An 18,133-nucleotide genomic window follows, 5' to 3' on the forward strand; every position below is an offset into this window, starting at 1 on the left:
ACACTTTTCGATGTCTACTTACCTACAGACTCGCTTGTTTAAATTTGTTTTTATTATTATATTACGGAGAAGAGACCATGAGGATGTAAGTGGGCTGAATAGGACTTTTATTGCATCACACAGATGAACACTACAGTTTGCATTGTGTACAGACAATACGAGGGACATGGTAACATTGCACAGTAGTAACCAGCGATGCATTATTTACAGACAGACTTTGATCTTAAATAACACAGTATTCATTCATAATTACAGAACTGGAAGAACGAACGGAAGAATGTGTCTAAATGAGAACGATCCAGCTTGGGCTCAAATTACCTATATGAACTGTAATGTAAAATCTGGCAATATTAAGACATTGAATATTCATATAAATATGATGGACTCATCTGGCTGTATATAAATGCTTTATCTAAATGGGACCTTTTTGCATGACTATTAGAGAACACATTTAACCGAATGCTAATGGGCAGAATTTAGCATCTGTTGCTGAATTAATACTGAGACTTCCTGAAAGTCTTCCTGTCTGTGACTGTGAGAGCGTATTGCTGAATCAGATGCCTGTCATGAGGCTTTTGAATTAGTCATGTCACCATAATAATGACGTTATCATTATCAAAGTCAGCAGATGGGTTTGCTCTGGCGCATGCATGATAAAATAGTCTGCTGTGCTTTATGCCCAAGCAGCAATATCTGTCTCACGCTTATTAACACACATTTATGTGTAGGTGGATAATTGAGAAGCAAACATGCACTATGATGTCTTGTAATATTGTAGTTTTGCCTGATTTACATACAGTAGCGAGACAGTAATTCAGCATTGTACTCAAACCCATGTTCACTTTTGCCCTCTTTTACATTTCGAAAATCTCATATTTAAGATTTTTTCTTTAAATACTAATGGTCATAGTAGTCAATTAAATAATTCAACAAAACAGACACAAGAACAAAAAATAAGATTTATGTCAATGTTTGTGTACAATCTTAGTTGACAAGAGTACAATAGCTTAAGACTTGAGAGAGCAGGTTCAATTCTTACACTGAATCTGTGGTATTTTTATATAATTTTTCCAGCGCAATATAGCCAACACATTGTAATAGTTTCAACCAAAGGTCTTGGTGATAAACCATTGGTTGTTTTTGCCTTTGCATATTTGACCTTAAGGTCATAAGCTCCAGATTTCATGACCAAACCCACTTCCAGACAACTTAATTCTTGAGGATTAAAGGGTCATTCAAAATTGCAGTAACTGGTGGTCATTTTTTGGTCTAATAGCATGAAAAAAACACACATTTCTTTTGGTTTGTTTTCTACGAAGCCCTGCACATGATATGCGGGAAAAAATACGTATATCGTGGCCAAATTAATTCGTTTCCACAATTTACTAAAAAGAGGGAACAAATTCTTAATCCACGGCCACAATATATGTTTCCACCACGTGAATAAATAAGGAAATTGTGACTTTTTTTCTCACAATTCAGACTTGTTTTTTTTTCTTTTCATAATTGCAAGTTTATAACTCGCAATTCTGACTATATTTCTCACAATTGTGAGAAATAAATAAGTTATAACCCACACTTCTGTCTTCATTTCTCAAAGTTGCAATTGTGAATTAAACTGAATTGTGAGATACGGACTCGCAATTCTGAGAAAAAAAAAGTAAAAATTGTGTGAGAAAAAAAAGTCGCAATTACCTTTTTTATTTCTTTATTCCGTGGCTTCTAGTTATATTCTAAACTGAGAGTGACTAACAGTTGTTTTGAAGTGTGAAGAAAGTGTTGAAGTTTAAGTTCAGCCAACTTAAAAGAATCAGATTTTGAACACATAGACTAGAGTGGTACTTTCCATCTTAAAATACTTAAAAGTAATATTTAAAAAACCTTAATCTCAATGGAATGCACAGAACTGTCTTAAATCTAATCTAGGGAATTTTTTTAGAATAAATTATTGGTCCTAAAAACCTCCTTCTTCCTCCATTCTGGTGTTCCTCCATCCCTCTATCCCTTTAGCAGGATGTATGAGTGCTGCCTTAGTGTGTGATGATTCCCAAAGGTAAGGAAAAACACAAAACATAAGACTCATCCTAATATCACTACGTTAGACATTTGAGATAGTTATATTATGATGCTGAGCGCGCGTGTGCTTGTGAAGTGTGTCTTTGGATACTGAGTCCTGAGAGCGTCTGAGACCTGTGTTTGTTATTTGAGGTCCAGCCAAGGAGTGTAACGAGCCGGTTTCCACCAATAAGACGATATTCGCCATATACACAAATTAGAGTTTTACATTCCTCCGACTTGTCATCAAAAGGAACCAAAACTTTAGTGGAGATGGACAGCACTGTTTATGCATGTGGTGTGAAGAGATATTCAGAAGGCACTGGGGTTTGGTGGAAACCAGACTCTAACAAACCTGCACAAGACCTGACTGACTGGTTTACATCATACAGTGAGGCGCCAGAGAGCCCTCTGCAGATCTCCAGAACTCTACTTGCGCCGTCCGTGATGATGATGATGGTTGTGCATGTCTTCCATGGTGACTCTGCCCCACACGCCGATCACGAACGCCTCAATCTCGCACTCGTTTACACCACGAGCGATGCGGAAGTAACCGTCCTCGCCCCAGTTCTTCCCCCATGAGTTTGCTCCAATCTGTGGTTAAAAATGTGCAAAAAAAAGGTGTAAAAGCTGCTGGTGAACTGAAAATAAAACTTCACAGATGGATATCAGTTCTCACCCAGTATTTGTTCGTTCTGCCACTGTAGTCTCTCTCCTCTCCCCATCTGAAAAAGAGCAATAAAAATCAATGTGCTATTGTGCATTCACTGAACATTAGTATTCCAATCAACTCTCTAAGAATAGGAATCCGATTTTTTGGAGAAAGGGAAAAGAAAATTTACACATCCAACCAAAGCTACAAATGCAGGTTTTTTTTATTTTTATTAATCAATTTCTTAATCAGTATTTTAGTCAGTATAATATTATTACATATTTGACTGATTTTATATATGATATAATCTTTATATTTATTTATATAGTTCATTTTTACCGCATACATTTTTTTTGTCTTGTTCAGATTATGAAGAAAAATGGGATAAGAAAAATATGCTTCATTCAAGATAAACTGTCCAACTATAATATATATATATTATTTTAAATATGTTTTTACCGCAAAACAATATTTCAACGCTATAAAAAAAATATAATATAATATAATAATATATTTATATTTCTTTTTATAATTACATTTTTCTGACAACATACAAATTGTTTTATTTCATGTAGTATAAATCTAACAATATATATATAAATATAGTGAATTTATGTTAATTTAAGGATGCTTTTACCGGAAAACAAGATGAGAATATTTTAGCAGCGAGGAATAATCACACCTGAGAGCTTTCAACTTGGAACAAAAAAACAATATCATTAAAAATTACAAAATTCTTCGAAAACCAAAATACATCCTGCAAATGGTGCAGTGGACATGTTCTCCTGAGGAGATGAATTGTGTCCACTTCTCAGAGGAAGGGCGTGAGCATCAGGAAGCAGCACACACACACACACACACACACACACACACACCCTTACATCTCCTCAAGTCAATAACAACTGATGGGTTGAACCTTCACCATGCCAAGAACTTCCTCTTGCTTCTCCGTTGACCCTTCAGGATCCTTTCATCTGAGCTGAGAACATTCAGCTCTTCAATCACTACATGCATCAAGGGGCCTTTATTTCTATATGTGGTAAGTCTGGAATAAATATAGTTTAGTCCGCATCTATTCTAAGGGACCCGGGAACATTTCATTCTGTTCCAAAATAATTCTTATATGCCTTCCATCCTCACAGAGGGGCATCGGTGTTCAGTACACTCGGACAACAAACAAAACCACCTAAAAAAGCGATGTGCCCTCATATAACATGGGAGAGTTGAAGGGTCAGAACCAATGACTGTGTGTTTGGTGCAGCTCAGACCTCTATACGCTCTTATCTCACCATGTGTTCTGTCCTTGGCTTTTGGACAATAACACACATACCACTGCTTCTGACCTGTGCTGGGTTTAGGCCTCTCTGTCTGCATTGAACAATGCCATTTCCATTACACTGGACATCAATGAGCTTTCCACAAACTTTCCCAGGCCCCGGGCTTAGCCGAATGCACCGCGGTGGGATTTCCCCGTAAAAACACTGCGGCTGTCCCCCGTACGTTAACTCCACAGGCCTATACAGCGTCCTCTGAACGTCTAGAGCAGCGCGAGAACCGCAGCGTCAGCGAGTGACAGGAGGCCGGGAGAAAAGCCGGGGTTCAGACAGACTCACCGTCACCAGTGAAGCATGTCACACTCGCAGACACCAGCGGCAGGTCAGACCGGGTTACCAGAGACATACCTGGAGAACATGACCTGACCCTCGGGAACTCAACTATCACTGTCCGGGAGAGACTCAGAGCACATTCATGCACATCAAGACGCACGTTTGTTTTCTGTAGAGACTGGATTTAAATCCAATCAATACAAAATAAAATATCGCCCCCATGACAAAAATGTTATGTTAAAAAGTAAAATGAATGTTACTGTTGAATGAACATGTTCTTCATAAATCAGTAAATGATTGGTAATTGATGAGAAAACTATTCTAGTGGACTCTATTGAGGAGTGGCTAGTTGAGAATCACTGCGCAGTGCTATTAGTGTGTGTTACGTGTGACTGTGCAAAACCAGACAAAGCTTTTGAGGTGCGCGTGTCTGGGAAGGAAGGCCAGTCATCCAGGTGTTTTGTCTGCTAGCGACAAAGAAAAACATGTCTGAAAGGCCTTGATGTCTCTCTAAAAGAGTTTGTCTCAAATATTTTCAAAGTCCCTTCAAGGCAAGTCAGTTCAGGGCCATGATGGGGAAGAATGTGGAAAGTAGATTGTAAGTTAAACAATATGGGGTTAGAAAAAACTATATATAAATGCTATTTGCATTGGCATATTGTTTTATCTCTTTTAGCATACATCAGCAAAATTTGGTGAGGTAAATGAAGAAAAATAAGTTGAATTCAAGATACATTTTCAAAGAAATAAGTCTTAATATTTTACTTTTTTAGCTTCTTCTGTAAATGTATCTTAATTTTGCATGTTATACTGGAATATTTACTCCTGAGAACTTTCAACTCGCACCCAAAAACAAATCATGGTAAAAATCTGCTCAGTGGAGCATCAGAAATCAGACAAAAACTTGAATATATATAATGTGTATACATGTATTTTTAATGCTAAAAATAGTATTAAATTTTTTTTTTTATGCATTTGGCAGATGCTTTTATCCAAAGCAACTTGCATTGCATTTCAAGGTACACATTTTACATTCTTATCAGTTCTCAGTTCTTGCTTTCCCTGGGAATCGAACCCATGACCTTAGCGTTGCAAGCGTCAACTCTCTACTGTTTGAGCTACAGGAAAGCATAATTGTTAAACTATTTCTAAATTTCCCTTTTTTTGTTTTTTTTTATACGCTGCCAAAAACTCATTCCTCTTGCTTCCATTAGAGATGAAAAGTTCCACAATGCTGGGACTTACCCTGTTATCCTGACAGAGTGTGTTGCATGTTTGCGGTACTGTGGCGGTCTGTGATAATTGACATCTGTATGTCTGTAAATTCCACTCTTGTACACAAAGAAATCCTCGTGGACCTCCATGATGGCTAGAAAGGGGAAAACAAACATAACACAAACCCATTATGCAGAGTTTTTAATTCATACAATGCAAATGACAGTAGTACAGACCTTCATACGTCATTGAATCAATATTTAAAAGCTGATCCTTCATTCTTAACACTAGGAAACGCCATGGTTGCTTTCAAAAGCCCAATTATGTAATATTCCTCAAGCTCACCCAAACATCTTGTTCCCTTGCAGATAAAAGTGAGATCAAAGTTGCTGCTGCTAATTGTATTGGAGTTCAAAAGAGCTCAACTTCATATGGACATAAAGGACAATTGCTTAAACTCAAGAGGGCCTGGGACAAAACATTTATGGGTGGGTACATGCCGAGGAAAAACCAGTAAAGCTCAATGTCCTGGAAGACACTGCATTACGAGAACTACCTGCACCTCCTTTACACTTTGGGTTTTTCCAGACATTAGTAGGAGATCCTCAGCAGTAAACAAGAGCCTAATGATCATTATGAGAACTACCTGCACCTCCTTTACACTTTGGGTTTTTCCAGACATTAGTAGGAGATCATCAGCAGTCAACAGAGCCTAATGATCACACACACTCTCCAGCACATTAAGATCTTTTCATCTCCTGTTTCTCAATATAAGCCAGAGGTGAGGCAGAATTTTTGCCAAGATTAGGTTCCCTCCTGTCTGGAACAATACAACACAACACTGGCACGGGATCACGGAACAGCTCAGAACACCACAAGAACACACACACACACCCTCATCATATTACCCTAGGGGACTTTTCTCAAGAATTCACTGCATATATGATGAGTTTAGGCCCTTTTTTCTGAGCTAAGCGCTCTGTGGGCGTCTACAACATCCATGGTGACTAATACGACATAGATTGATCGTTGCTGACTGCATTAACAGTTATCAGACGTGCTTTTTACTATTCTTATCCTCTGGCTCACAGTATTGGACAAGCACACACACAGACACACACTTCTGGAGAAATCCATACCTTGCACGGGGCCATTATCCATAATCTCTTTCCTAATCTCATTCTCCTGTGAGTGGAAAAGCAGAATCAACATGTCAAGTGAGTTTAGTTAGTGAGAATAATGCTGCATACTGTATAAACTGACAGTGGATAATGTTATGAAATTAATGTTTTAAATATGATGCTTGGGTAAAAACATCTTAAAGCACATAATAAACAGTCATCCTTCCACATATTATTACGATGAATTGTTTAATTGTTCACGGCATTCCTTTGTCACATCTGTGAATCGAAAACACGCCTGGAGACGTGTATATATAATGAAAACTATGCATAAAGAGAGACAAATGTGTGGTAAGATCCAGCTCAAGGAGAGAATACATTCAACCACGACATGACTACTAATGTAATGCCTCTCCAGACAGTTGTGAATTATTCTTCCCTTTGGCTTTGAGTTTAAGTGTTTTCATTGATGAAGAAATTGAGAGCAGAAATGCACTGATGCTTTAAGCATTGGTATTATGCAGGCAGAGGTTTGTGTGTTTTATTGAGAGTGTAATGTCAGAACATGTTAGATGTCGTAAAACTTGTTTTCCTTTTTTTTTAAAGAGGACCTATTATGCTTTTTTTACATAGTCAACTTTCTTTAGTGTGTGATTTTGCAGTTTGAGCATAAAAAAAAGCTCTGCAAAGCACAAAGTCACTCAAAGAGAGTTATTCTCTATATCAGTGTCAGTGTTTCTGAACTCCCTGAAACGCCTCCATTGTAGTCTTGAGCTTTCTTCCACGTCACAATATTCCTCATTTAAATAATTTACGTCCGTATGCTAAATAAAGGGGCGGGGCCTGGTTGAGTTAGTTAGTAGTGTGTTGAAACTCGCGGTTATGGTAAGGGGGCGGGACATTTCCCAAACACGCTCGAAGCGGTTGACCAATCACAGCACACTAATCCATCCGACCAATCAGAGCACATTGTGCTTTTCAGAAGGAGGGGCTTCATATAAACAGGAACTAAACAGAGCGTTACTGACAGACTGGGAAGAGAGGAGCTGCAACAATGGAGAATATGGGAAAAATAATGTGTTTTGAACATTCAAACATGGAAGCCTATTCTCATAGACCCCAAAAACAAAATCAACTTTGTAAAAGGGCATATTAGGTCCTCTTTAAAACAAAAAAACACATAAAATAAAAGTATTATGTAAGATAATAAGATGATTGTCATTTTGTGCAGTGTAATGTCTTGATTCCAGGGGTCAGGTGACTTACATTGGAGGACAGTCTGTACGGTGGGGTCGACTGATAGACATCATTGTGGTAGCTGTGGCTGTTGGGACAGTGCGCTGTGGCCTGCCTCTTCCCCCGGCCCACCGCTCGAGTTTGCATCATACAGCGAGCCACTTCAGCGGGGGTTTGCTGGGAGAAGGGGTAACACTCCTCAGTCACTACCCTGACAGAAAAACACAGAGACAGATACTTAAACCATAAAGATTGTCTGGCTTCAAATAATATTAATACTTTTTTTTTTTTTTTTTTTTTGCAATTCAAGTTAGTAATAAGTTTGTGAAATGGAAATATAACATTCAATATATTGACCTTCAAGGCCACTTTTTGTAATAATGAAATTATTCTTCTTCTAAATGAAATTATAAATCTTCATTTAGGGGCTTTTGTCAGCCAATATTGATATATGCAATTTTCTGACTTATTCATCAGCATTAAGTTGATTACAATATACTATAGTCTTATGTTCACCAAGGCTATATTTATTTGATAACAAATACAGTAAAAACATTCAGCATCATTACTCCAGTCTTCAGTGTCACATGATCCTTCAGAAACATTCCAATATGATGATTTGCTGCTCAGGAAACATTTCTTATTATTATCGCTGCTCCACTGCTGCTTCAATGTATAGGTAATGAGAGATTATAATCAAGGTATTAGTCAATATTTTTCCTTCTAAATATCAAATGAGTTGATTGACTTCTCTGGAGATTTTACTTTGTTATAGAAGTTACCAGTGTGATTACTGAAATGTTCTTTTCATGTATTCTTTAATATCAGTATTTGATATCTGAATGCATTAACGGTGCGTGCTCATTTAGCCCGGCTTCCAGAAATGAAATAGGGACTTTTTTTGTGTGTTTGAGAAAGGTCTTCAACGTGTTAAAACACATAGGGGTCATTGAAGCCAATAGTTTAAGGGACCATTTCTTTGTAAAAAAGTGTTTCTCTCCTTGAGATAAAGAAGGCATTATCTTGATGTTTTGACAGGTCTCTCCTGTTTATAGTTAGAGCCTGGCCAAATCAAACCTTGGAAAAGCTGTGTGTCGGTGTGTGTGTGTTAGTCTTCTTGATTATAGGTTAAGGAACCACTGGCTTTATTGGAGATTGACTGACAGTTGTTGACTGAACAGTTGTTGTTCGGGACAGGCTGGCACCCAGCAACCCAAATCTGTGACCTGGAAGGTCACGACGTGCCTAACTTCAGGATCTGAGTGTCAGCTGCACAATCAAGATATGCTTCAGTGTGGAAAATTACTATGTTTATCTATTTCTTTGCCAATCAGAAACTGCAACCTGAAGCAAGGACGTAGCTTAGACCTTGGTGAAGGGTATAACTGCTGTGAACTGTAAGCGGGGCGGCCTACGAACTCCTGTGCGAGTCTTGAAGCTGACTTCTACTGATGAAACTGCAAACTATCTTCAGTAAAACTTTTCCTTCAATTTGTTATAATTCTGACTCCGGGTCTTCTTTCAAACATCTGGTCCTCGGGTCCTAATCTGTTACCCCCTAACAACACCATTTGATTTGTAAGATGAACTGCTTAGATTAGATGAATTACCCTCTTCTCCTCAGGTACCACCAGGCCCCGTCGATACGCCCCCCGGTGCACCCGTCCTGATGACGCTTGTCACAGGAGATCAGATTCTGAGGCGAGAGCTGAGGGGTCATGTGACCCATTGACTGAATCGAGATCCGGTCTGATGCAACAGCTAGGAGTGAATCACATATGAGCGACAGGACAGATGCACTGCATTAGCGGTATTATATACAGTAACATACACACAACACTGTACTCTGCAGTGTTCTTCTGCTGTGGTCTGTGTCATGTTTTCTCTGACTCACCTGCAGTGGAGAAAGCCCAGGATGCATTGCAGTTCCCCTGGTCCAATGGCTCATGGATTTTCCCTGGCCATTTATTCACTGCATTGAAGTTACTTGGCAGATGATCGTTTCCATTCATATTCATCTGCAGAACATAAAGCGAGATTGAATGTTTTTTTTCCCCCTCACATAAAGTGTCTTTTTGTGACGTAATGGTACTATTTGGCATAGAAGACATGAATAACACAGAATTAAAGATTTCCATAAATTCATCCATGGTGTGATTATGAGTGATTTTGGTGGCATACTATAATAATTTCCATATGTGTTCTCTTTCACAGGGTGAGTGGATGGACGAGAGGCTGTCTGAGTCTCCAAAGTCCAAGGTTTACAGGAGCAAAATACTACACAGCCTTAGCGTGGTTATATAACGATGATTTGTTCATTTTGAGTGTTTTTGGAATTATCCCGATGGAAGTTCTAGGAAATTACTTTCTTTTCTGTTCCATCAATAATAAAAAAAAAGTCAAAGTAAACATCCCAGTAACATCCTTTATCATTACAGAGGCTCACTTTATACCTGGTTTTAATATCGGTCTCAGGTGATTCGATAACAAGTGGTCAGCTGACACACATTAACCATTTACATATGGTATTTACAATACAGTAATATTTTGAAATATTATTAACAGTTTCCCATTTTAAAATATAAAAAAATTTGCTTTAATCCTGATCTCAAAGATGAATTTTCAGCATCATTACTCCAGTCTTAAGTGTCACATGACCCTTTAGAAATCATGCTGATATGTTGATTTGCTGCTCAAGAAGCATTTCTGATTGTTATCAATGTCATATTTTTGTGGAAAATTTTTGACATTATAAATGTCTTTACTGTCTCTTTTGGTAAATGTAATGCATGCTTGCTGAATATTAAGCGTAGCTTCAGTTCTGGCAGGTCACGTTAGTCAAGCTCGCATCAGCTGACTCTGAGCTGATCCACGTCTACCTATAGGAATACGACGCCTATCACTGTATACATATATAAGCTCCTTCAGTATTATCAGGAGCTATCGCGTTTCTCAGGGGCGAATTACCCTCCTCCCTCCCCAGCTCCTCCTCTCGCCAGTCAGGATTTGGCATTCTGATTCCGCTTGAATCTGACTAAAATTCTCTAATTATGTTGTAAAAAAAATTTATTAATGATATCTGCAATGCATTCATGTTGGTTCTGTTCTGTTTACCCTAAGGGGGGTTATTGCTGCTCTCCCTGATCTTATCCATGCTAGACTGCGTGGATGCGAAGGGAGTTCTTGCCCAGAACAAGAACCATCCCGCCAATCCAAACTGTATGCTAATTGTCAATCGTATTCGACGATAAAGGTCCTGACAGAAAAAAGTATTTATAAAATCGTACTGACCCCAAACTTTTGAACGGTAAAAACATCTCCAGTGACCACTTATGATCATACTTCATCGAAGGGAGGGTCTCTGAATTTATGACTTTATGCATTCATTACATCTAGTGTATTGATGTAGATCAAGTACAACAAAAAAAAGCTGAGAAAAGTCACTGTTCCTCCCAAATGTATTGGACCCTGTTTACACCTGTGATTAGCCATCCACTTATGATCGAACGGACCAAAACTAATGTTAATATCAGGAGGGAACATATAACCCTAAACTTAAAGGGATATTTCACCGCTGGAAAGATGAATGTGTATTTAAATTGGGTCATTTATGTAGAAGAAATGTGAAATTATTTTAGAAGTTGGTGCCTTCTAGACTCAGAAAAGCCAGAAAATGTATTTTTGGCTCATGTGGATGAAAGACAACAACTCCCAGAATGCACTTGCTTCGCTGCCCTACGAGGACACTCCCAAGCCACGCCTACCGGTTACAGAGGGCAGTATCGGAAGAAATGATACAACTAGGCTACTAGTCGACTCGAAACTGAAAAGACGGCGTTTTATCGTGAGATCCCCCTATGGGCGGGTTGAAGACATGCGGGACGAGCTCCTCCTACAGGCTGTAGTCTCTCGCCTCTGGACAAAAAAGCCTCCGATGACGCAAAATAACGATTTTTGCGTCATCAGAGTTTTTTTTTCCACACACACACAATACAGAAATCTCTCGTCTCAGGGGGACACGAGGGAGGGAAGCACGGTCACTCGAAAATACTACCGGGTTTCTACTGATACAAAGCTCAATGCTAATCGGTGAAGTATCCCTTTAACTTTAACTCTGTAATGCAGAGACATGCTTGTCTTACATCTCCCAAATCTAGAAGACCCCAGAATTCTTGTGTCATATTTTGCATCCCAAGGATTCATAAGTCCTGGATGAGGAATGCGTTAGCACTATGTGTGCCTCTCCCTCTTTGGTAATGCACAGCAGCTTGATGCCGTCCTCCTACATTCCAGCCTGTGATATCGTCATGATTCTCCCTGACAACTAGCAGATATGATCCCTGGAATGCAGGTGCTTGTCAAGTGACCGCCGCTGCAGTGGTAAATCGTGGTGGTTAAAGGGCCCCTGAAGGGCCACGTCTCGCAGCAACACTTGACCCGATGGGGAACGTGAGCAATCGCACTGAGCAAAGACAATACACCAATGAGAAAGTAAAGTGTGTGCGGCACTCAGTCCACTCATTACTGTGCATGTCGAGTGGGTTTTAGGCAGATAGGGGCTTTATAAACGGCCCAGGCTCGACAGGTGGAGACGTGTTGGAGAATGTGGGATGGAGAGTAAAGAGAAAAGGGGAGGTGGAGGAGGGCTACGGCACCACAGCAGTTTCTTCTTAAGTCGAGACGCTTAAGTTGATATCATACGGAATATCCGCTATATATATGTTACTAGTATCTGATTTCGTATATATTTGTCTCTTCTGAATATAAAAATGTCTATAAAATGTAGAGTACTTGCTCTGGCCCTTGTTTTGGATGATTGTTTTAAATACTCAATTTTTTTTTAAATTGGACATGAATGCTCTCTCAAGTCGTATTTACCACTGAGAGGCTCTGGGATAATCTCGATACTATAAAAATATATAAAATATAATACAAAACAATAACCTTTTTTTCAGGCTTCTGATTGGCCAACATGGCTTTACGGTTCGGGTTATATCGCCACCTGTTGGTTTGGCATGCTCTTGACAGCGATTCTTAGCGTGCTTTTGCGTTTTCATGTGGACGGACATTTTTTTAAACCGTGCTTGTGTGGACGAGATTTTTTTTTAAACGAAGGAGGAAAAAACTCTGTTTATAAGAATACCCGTGCACGTGTGGACTAAGCGTTAGTCAGAGTTGTCCCGCCACAGTAAAAAGGTCACAGTTATTATTGTACTATTATTGTTAAATATTAAACAGTGTTTATTAAACTATTAAATAAATTAAATATAAAATATTAAACTTAGTGTTTTGTTTATTGGTACTTTGTTAACTTTGTTAAAGGGGAGGTTTATTTATTTTTTGGGTCTATTTAATTTTTGTTAGTTTCAGTAAACTTCCATCTTAAGTCTTTGATTTTTGTATGGACTTTGTTTGGAAATGATCTTCGTTACATCTGCCCCTGTGTATTATTATTTTTTTGTTCTTTTGTTGGAACAAAATAAACCTTCTTTTCATCTGTCCACTACCTGTCCAAACTGTTCTTGGTCACGACCGCCACGAGCGAGCTTTAAACTTTAAACATGGCGGAGGGGAGAACGACTGCTACTGTGTGTGACTGGTATTCTTTACATCGTCTTGTCACAAGACACAAAATTTGTTAAAGTAGTGCATATTTGATTATTTGAAGCATTATACACAACAAAAATAGCCTGTATTTGACAGAAATTCCAAAATTCTAGATATTGAATCTAGATATTACAGTGAATGTTTATATGGTTGTCAATGGATGAGACACTGAATATCATTTTGGCTTTAATACGAATTTCCCCGAAAAATAGGCAAGAATAGAAATGGTGTCCTCCAGGATTCCTGTTCTCTCAGACAGCAAAGCAACGAGCTCGTAATCACGACTTCAGAAGTGGGAAGTACACTTCCGATAGCACGTAAAGGCAGAGTAAATACGCAGAGTGAAACTGAAAGCCTCAGTGAGCCACATCAAATAGCAGACATCCAGACAGACTCATCCAGGATTCATTCACTGTACCATAATGCACTGCAACCAGCTGATGCACAGTAAAGATCAAACAACAGTCTGATTTCCGAATTATTCTCTTATTCTTGCTTTGATGATTCCTAACAGCACACTGCATTACACAGAAGACCGTTGCACAGAGCGTGAGAACGGACAATCAGAGAGCCGTCGATGGGCATAAACAGATGAATAAAGAGATTATTCTACATACTGGATTATGACTGGTCAGTCGTGGCATTCTGGGCTAGCTTCGTTTCTCATTCAACTCAAATTAATGTTCTATGTTCATTTATTTATTTAGTAAGTAGCCATGACATAAATAGATATTAAACATTTTTTTTTTTTTTTTAAGCACATACTACTGTTCAAAAGTTTCGGGTCAGTAAAAAAAAAATATTTGAAAGAAAGTATACTTTTATGCAGCAAGAACACATTAAATTGATCAAAAGCAACAGTAAGACATTTATAATGTTACGAAAGATTTTTATTTCCAATAAATGCTTTCTATTCATCAAAGAATCCTGGAAAAAAAAAATGTATCATGTGGTTTCCACAAAACTATTAAGCTGCTCAACTGTTTTCAACATTGATAATAATAAGCAATGTTTCTTGAACAGATTTCTGAAGGATCATGTGATACTTAAGACTGGAGTAATGATGCTGAAAATTCAGCTTTGATCACATGAAAAATGTTAAAATGTAGTAAAATAGAATACAGTAATAATATTTCCCAATATTACTGTTTTTACTGTATTTTTGATCAAATAAATGCATGCATGGTGAGAAAAGAGGCTTCTTTAAAAAAATAAATTAAAAAAAAAAGTGAAAAAATCTTACTGACCCAAACTTTTGATTGTGTAAATCTCACAAAATGTCTGTATATTTGTGTGTAAAACCACAATAACAAAAACCTAATTCAAGAAATAGTCTCAGAAATCAAGCAAATGTATCTGGTTTTAAGAATGTGTAGTTATTTTTAGTGGAAAATAAGAGCAAGTGAACTCTTTCAGGATAACACATGACGTTTCTGCCTGACTACACGTGAACCCTTTACCTAACGGTTACTTATTTACACTAATAGAAGATGTCTTGATACTGACCGGCTGCAGAAGACTCTCACCTGCATCTCATTCATGTTCATGACGGCCCGTGAGGGGCGTTGTGTGCCCAGCCGATACCGCAGACCCTCGTCCAGGGTCATACCCCAGAACTGACTGTAGTTTGCTGCCCTCCAACTGGACAGATAACAGATAGAGAGTGAGTAGGAGAGAGGAAAACGTGTGCACTAGTTATATAATTACACAAGTAATAACACACTAGATGGGATCCTGATGCTCACCCGTAGCTTCTCCTGTTGATCTCTTGGATCATGTCATTCTCTATCAGACAGGCGTGATCCTCACATTCCCAGCGCCCATTCGGACCACATGTACTGTGGGAGACAAAACAACTGTTAGTGAACAGATCTGTAAACTTTCCATAAGGCCTGGAAAAAAAATCAACAATTTCTTTTTGACCAAACAGTCAGTGACTGGAAATGATCTTCATAAAATGTTTCTTGTCAATTTCAGGATGAAATAGTAAATATGATATAATTTTCTATTCATTTGATACAAGGTTTACCATTTTAAGGGTCAGATTTATTAAACAGGGCTAATTAGCGTGAGACAGCAATCATATAAAAGCATTGCCGGAAGTTCTGCGGCTGACACAATTCACCAAGAGCAGCGCAACTATTGAAGAACTTCAAGAGCAAAATGGGTAAGACGTGCTTTTTACGGCATTTAATAACGGCGCAGGTACCAGTAAATTAACTTCCACAATGTTGCGTGATTGATTTAAATACTCTCCTATTGTACATTTTCTGAAAGGGAAACTCCTATAAATGCTGTAAAAGGTCAGCTGCAAAAATAACTCTCCACGCCTTTTCAGAGTGTCTTTAGTAAATCCTGACAGTAGTTTTTTAACACCAAAGGGGGGGTTTTGTCCTAGAGCAAGTAAATCTGGCCCTTAACTGTTTTAAATATTACTTTAAAATGGTTTAAAATCCTTTATTTAACAAATAAACTCTTACAACGTCATAATTTTGACATTATCTATCGAAGTCAAGAAGGTTAAGAAGTCACAATTTTAAGTGTGGGATACAAACATGTTATGTGTTCCCTCATCCTTCCCTCGTTTATGTGGTTGTAATAAAAAAAAGTAACAAATCCGTCCCTCGTGGGTCAATTTGACCCCCTTAGGAATGAATGGAATGCGAGGAATGCTTCAGTATACATAGAAAAAACTCCCCCAAAATTGCATTAAAAAATAGAAAAAATATTATCAACATAAAATGATATAAGCTTTTGCAAAAAAAAACAAACAAAAAAACAAAGTAGGGCTTCGGGTCATTTTGACCCACGAGGAAGGATGTGTTACAGGATGCAAAGCAAACTGTTTAACATATTTCATGCTGATTAATTTTATGACAAGTCATGGGACCATTTAGTGGAAAGTGACAGTCCCTGACTTTAAAACCCCTCACTGTTCCTTCCACTGACAGTGGCGTTTCTGAGCACTGAAGTAACTTTAAGATTAACTTTTAGAATAATAAACAGCATGGTGTGTTTATATAAGTTTTAAAACAGAGAAGGGAAATGTAGACAGACGTCAGACCAAGTTGTTCAGACCTATTCTACATTTGAGACACAAAACAAGAGGAATGAAATGAGCAAGAGAGTGTGTGTGTGAGAGAGGCCTGTGAGCCTTTTAAGGCTGCAGCTCTTGAAGAAATATCCATTTTTAGTCAGTCTGAGTGAGGAGAGGAGGTTCAATAGGCTTGACGTATGAGAGGAACATGGATTAAAAGAGGAAGAGCAGAGCTGCTGCTGAGGCTTTACTAGAGAGTCACGAGGAGGAGAGTAGAATTAAAGTGCCCCATTATGCTGTTTTCAGATACTACCTTTCATGTAGTGTGTGATAAAGCTGTTTGTGAATGTAAAAGGTCTGCAAAGTTCAACAAATTTGCATAATGCCAGCCTATGGTCGTCATTGGCTGCTCGCAGACAACGTCTAATTTGCCTCGCCCTCAAACACTGTAGTTGTAGCGTGTTGTCGACATGTCAAGAAGACACTGTTTTCTGAGCTGCAAACCCACTATAATGCACTTCCAAAGGTTGAAGACTTGATACGGTAAAACCGATGCCATCTTTACAGTTCATATCACTGTGTATCAAGTGCTGAGGAAGAGCTGAAATTCAGATATGGTAATAGGCGCTTAGTTTCCAACATGCGCTGTTAGCGGTCGACCAATCACAACAGACTGGGCCATATGACCAATCAGAGTAGAGCACGTACCTGTCAAGATTGGTACCTAAAATAAGGTAAATCCCTTGATTTGAGTCAGTAGGCAATGACCTAGCAACCACCCCGAACACCCTAGCAATGTAGTTATGGGTTTCACAATCACATTCTTCCTCAGTAAAATTCTAGTTGCGCATAGAAGATTCTTTTTCTTCTTTCTGTCAGGTGACACACATTGAAAGTCCTTGCGCTAAAGCTTCACACAGTACTTCAGATTGAGACATAAATTCACACACCAGCGCACACTTACTGGTTGAAAGTTACAAAAGGTCTTCAGAGTGCAAAAGTGTCAAGTGACCTGTTGCCAGCAGGAAGCCGAGTTTCCCATTCTGTCACGCTTCACTGTAATGCTCAAATCGGCATCTGAATCAACAAGCCTGGCATGCCCTCCGTTACTGAGCAATTTATGTGCTTTCTCTGTGTTTACATTTCATAGTAATCTCTAAAAGATGCCAGCAGGTTTAATGTATGGGTTCCAGCAGGTGGCTCATATATTGTAGATACGGCATGGAAAAAAGAGATTTAGATTGATAAAACTGTCTATAAAAAAAACCAAAAACATTTACAAATACATCCAGTAAAAATATGTAAATCCTTAAAGCAAGATAACTTAAAGTGGTTCACCCGGAAATGAAAATTCTGTCATTAGTTACTTCATCTTCAGAACACAAATTAAGATCTTTTTGATAAAATCGGAGAGATTTCTGTCCCTCCATTGACAGCTACGCAACTACCACTGAAGCTTCAAAAAGTTCATAAAGAGATCGTAAAACTAATCCATAAGAATTGAGCGGTTCAGTCCAAATTTTCTGAAGACTCGATCGCTTTATATGATGAACAGATTAAATTCAGGCTTTTATTCACATTTAAACTTAGATCAGCGAACATA

General features: G+C 38.4%; 1 protein-coding gene across 2 annotated transcripts in view; it reads right to left on the minus strand.

Annotated features, from left to right (window-relative positions):
• Nucleotides 1–945: 945 nt before the first annotated feature.
• tinagl1 (tubulointerstitial nephritis antigen-like 1) overlaps nucleotides 946–18,133 on the minus strand; it is a 29,605-nt gene continuing 12,417 nt past the window's right edge. For both annotated transcript variants that reach the window (XM_084423151.1, XM_084423152.1), the window contains exons 4-12: nucleotides 15,239–15,331; nucleotides 15,020–15,134; nucleotides 9,781–9,904; nucleotides 9,497–9,647; nucleotides 7,917–8,097; nucleotides 6,669–6,714; nucleotides 5,560–5,683; nucleotides 2,735–2,780; nucleotides 946–2,649 (exon numbers count right to left, since the gene is read on the minus strand). In XM_084423151.1, coding sequence (XP_084279277.1) covers nucleotides 2,485–2,649; nucleotides 2,735–2,780; nucleotides 5,560–5,683; nucleotides 6,669–6,714; nucleotides 7,917–8,097; nucleotides 9,497–9,647; nucleotides 9,781–9,904; nucleotides 15,020–15,134; nucleotides 15,239–15,331 — 1,045 coding nt within the window. In that variant the 3' untranslated portion in view covers nucleotides 946–2,484. The remainder of the gene's footprint in view (nucleotides 2,650–2,734; nucleotides 2,781–5,559; nucleotides 5,684–6,668; nucleotides 6,715–7,916; nucleotides 8,098–9,496; nucleotides 9,648–9,780; nucleotides 9,905–15,019; nucleotides 15,135–15,238; nucleotides 15,332–18,133) is intronic.

This window comes from Rutilus rutilus (genome assembly GCF_951802725.1).
Source record: "Rutilus rutilus genome assembly, chromosome: 11".
Lineage (NCBI taxonomy): Eukaryota > Metazoa > Chordata > Actinopteri > Cypriniformes > Leuciscidae > Rutilus > Rutilus rutilus.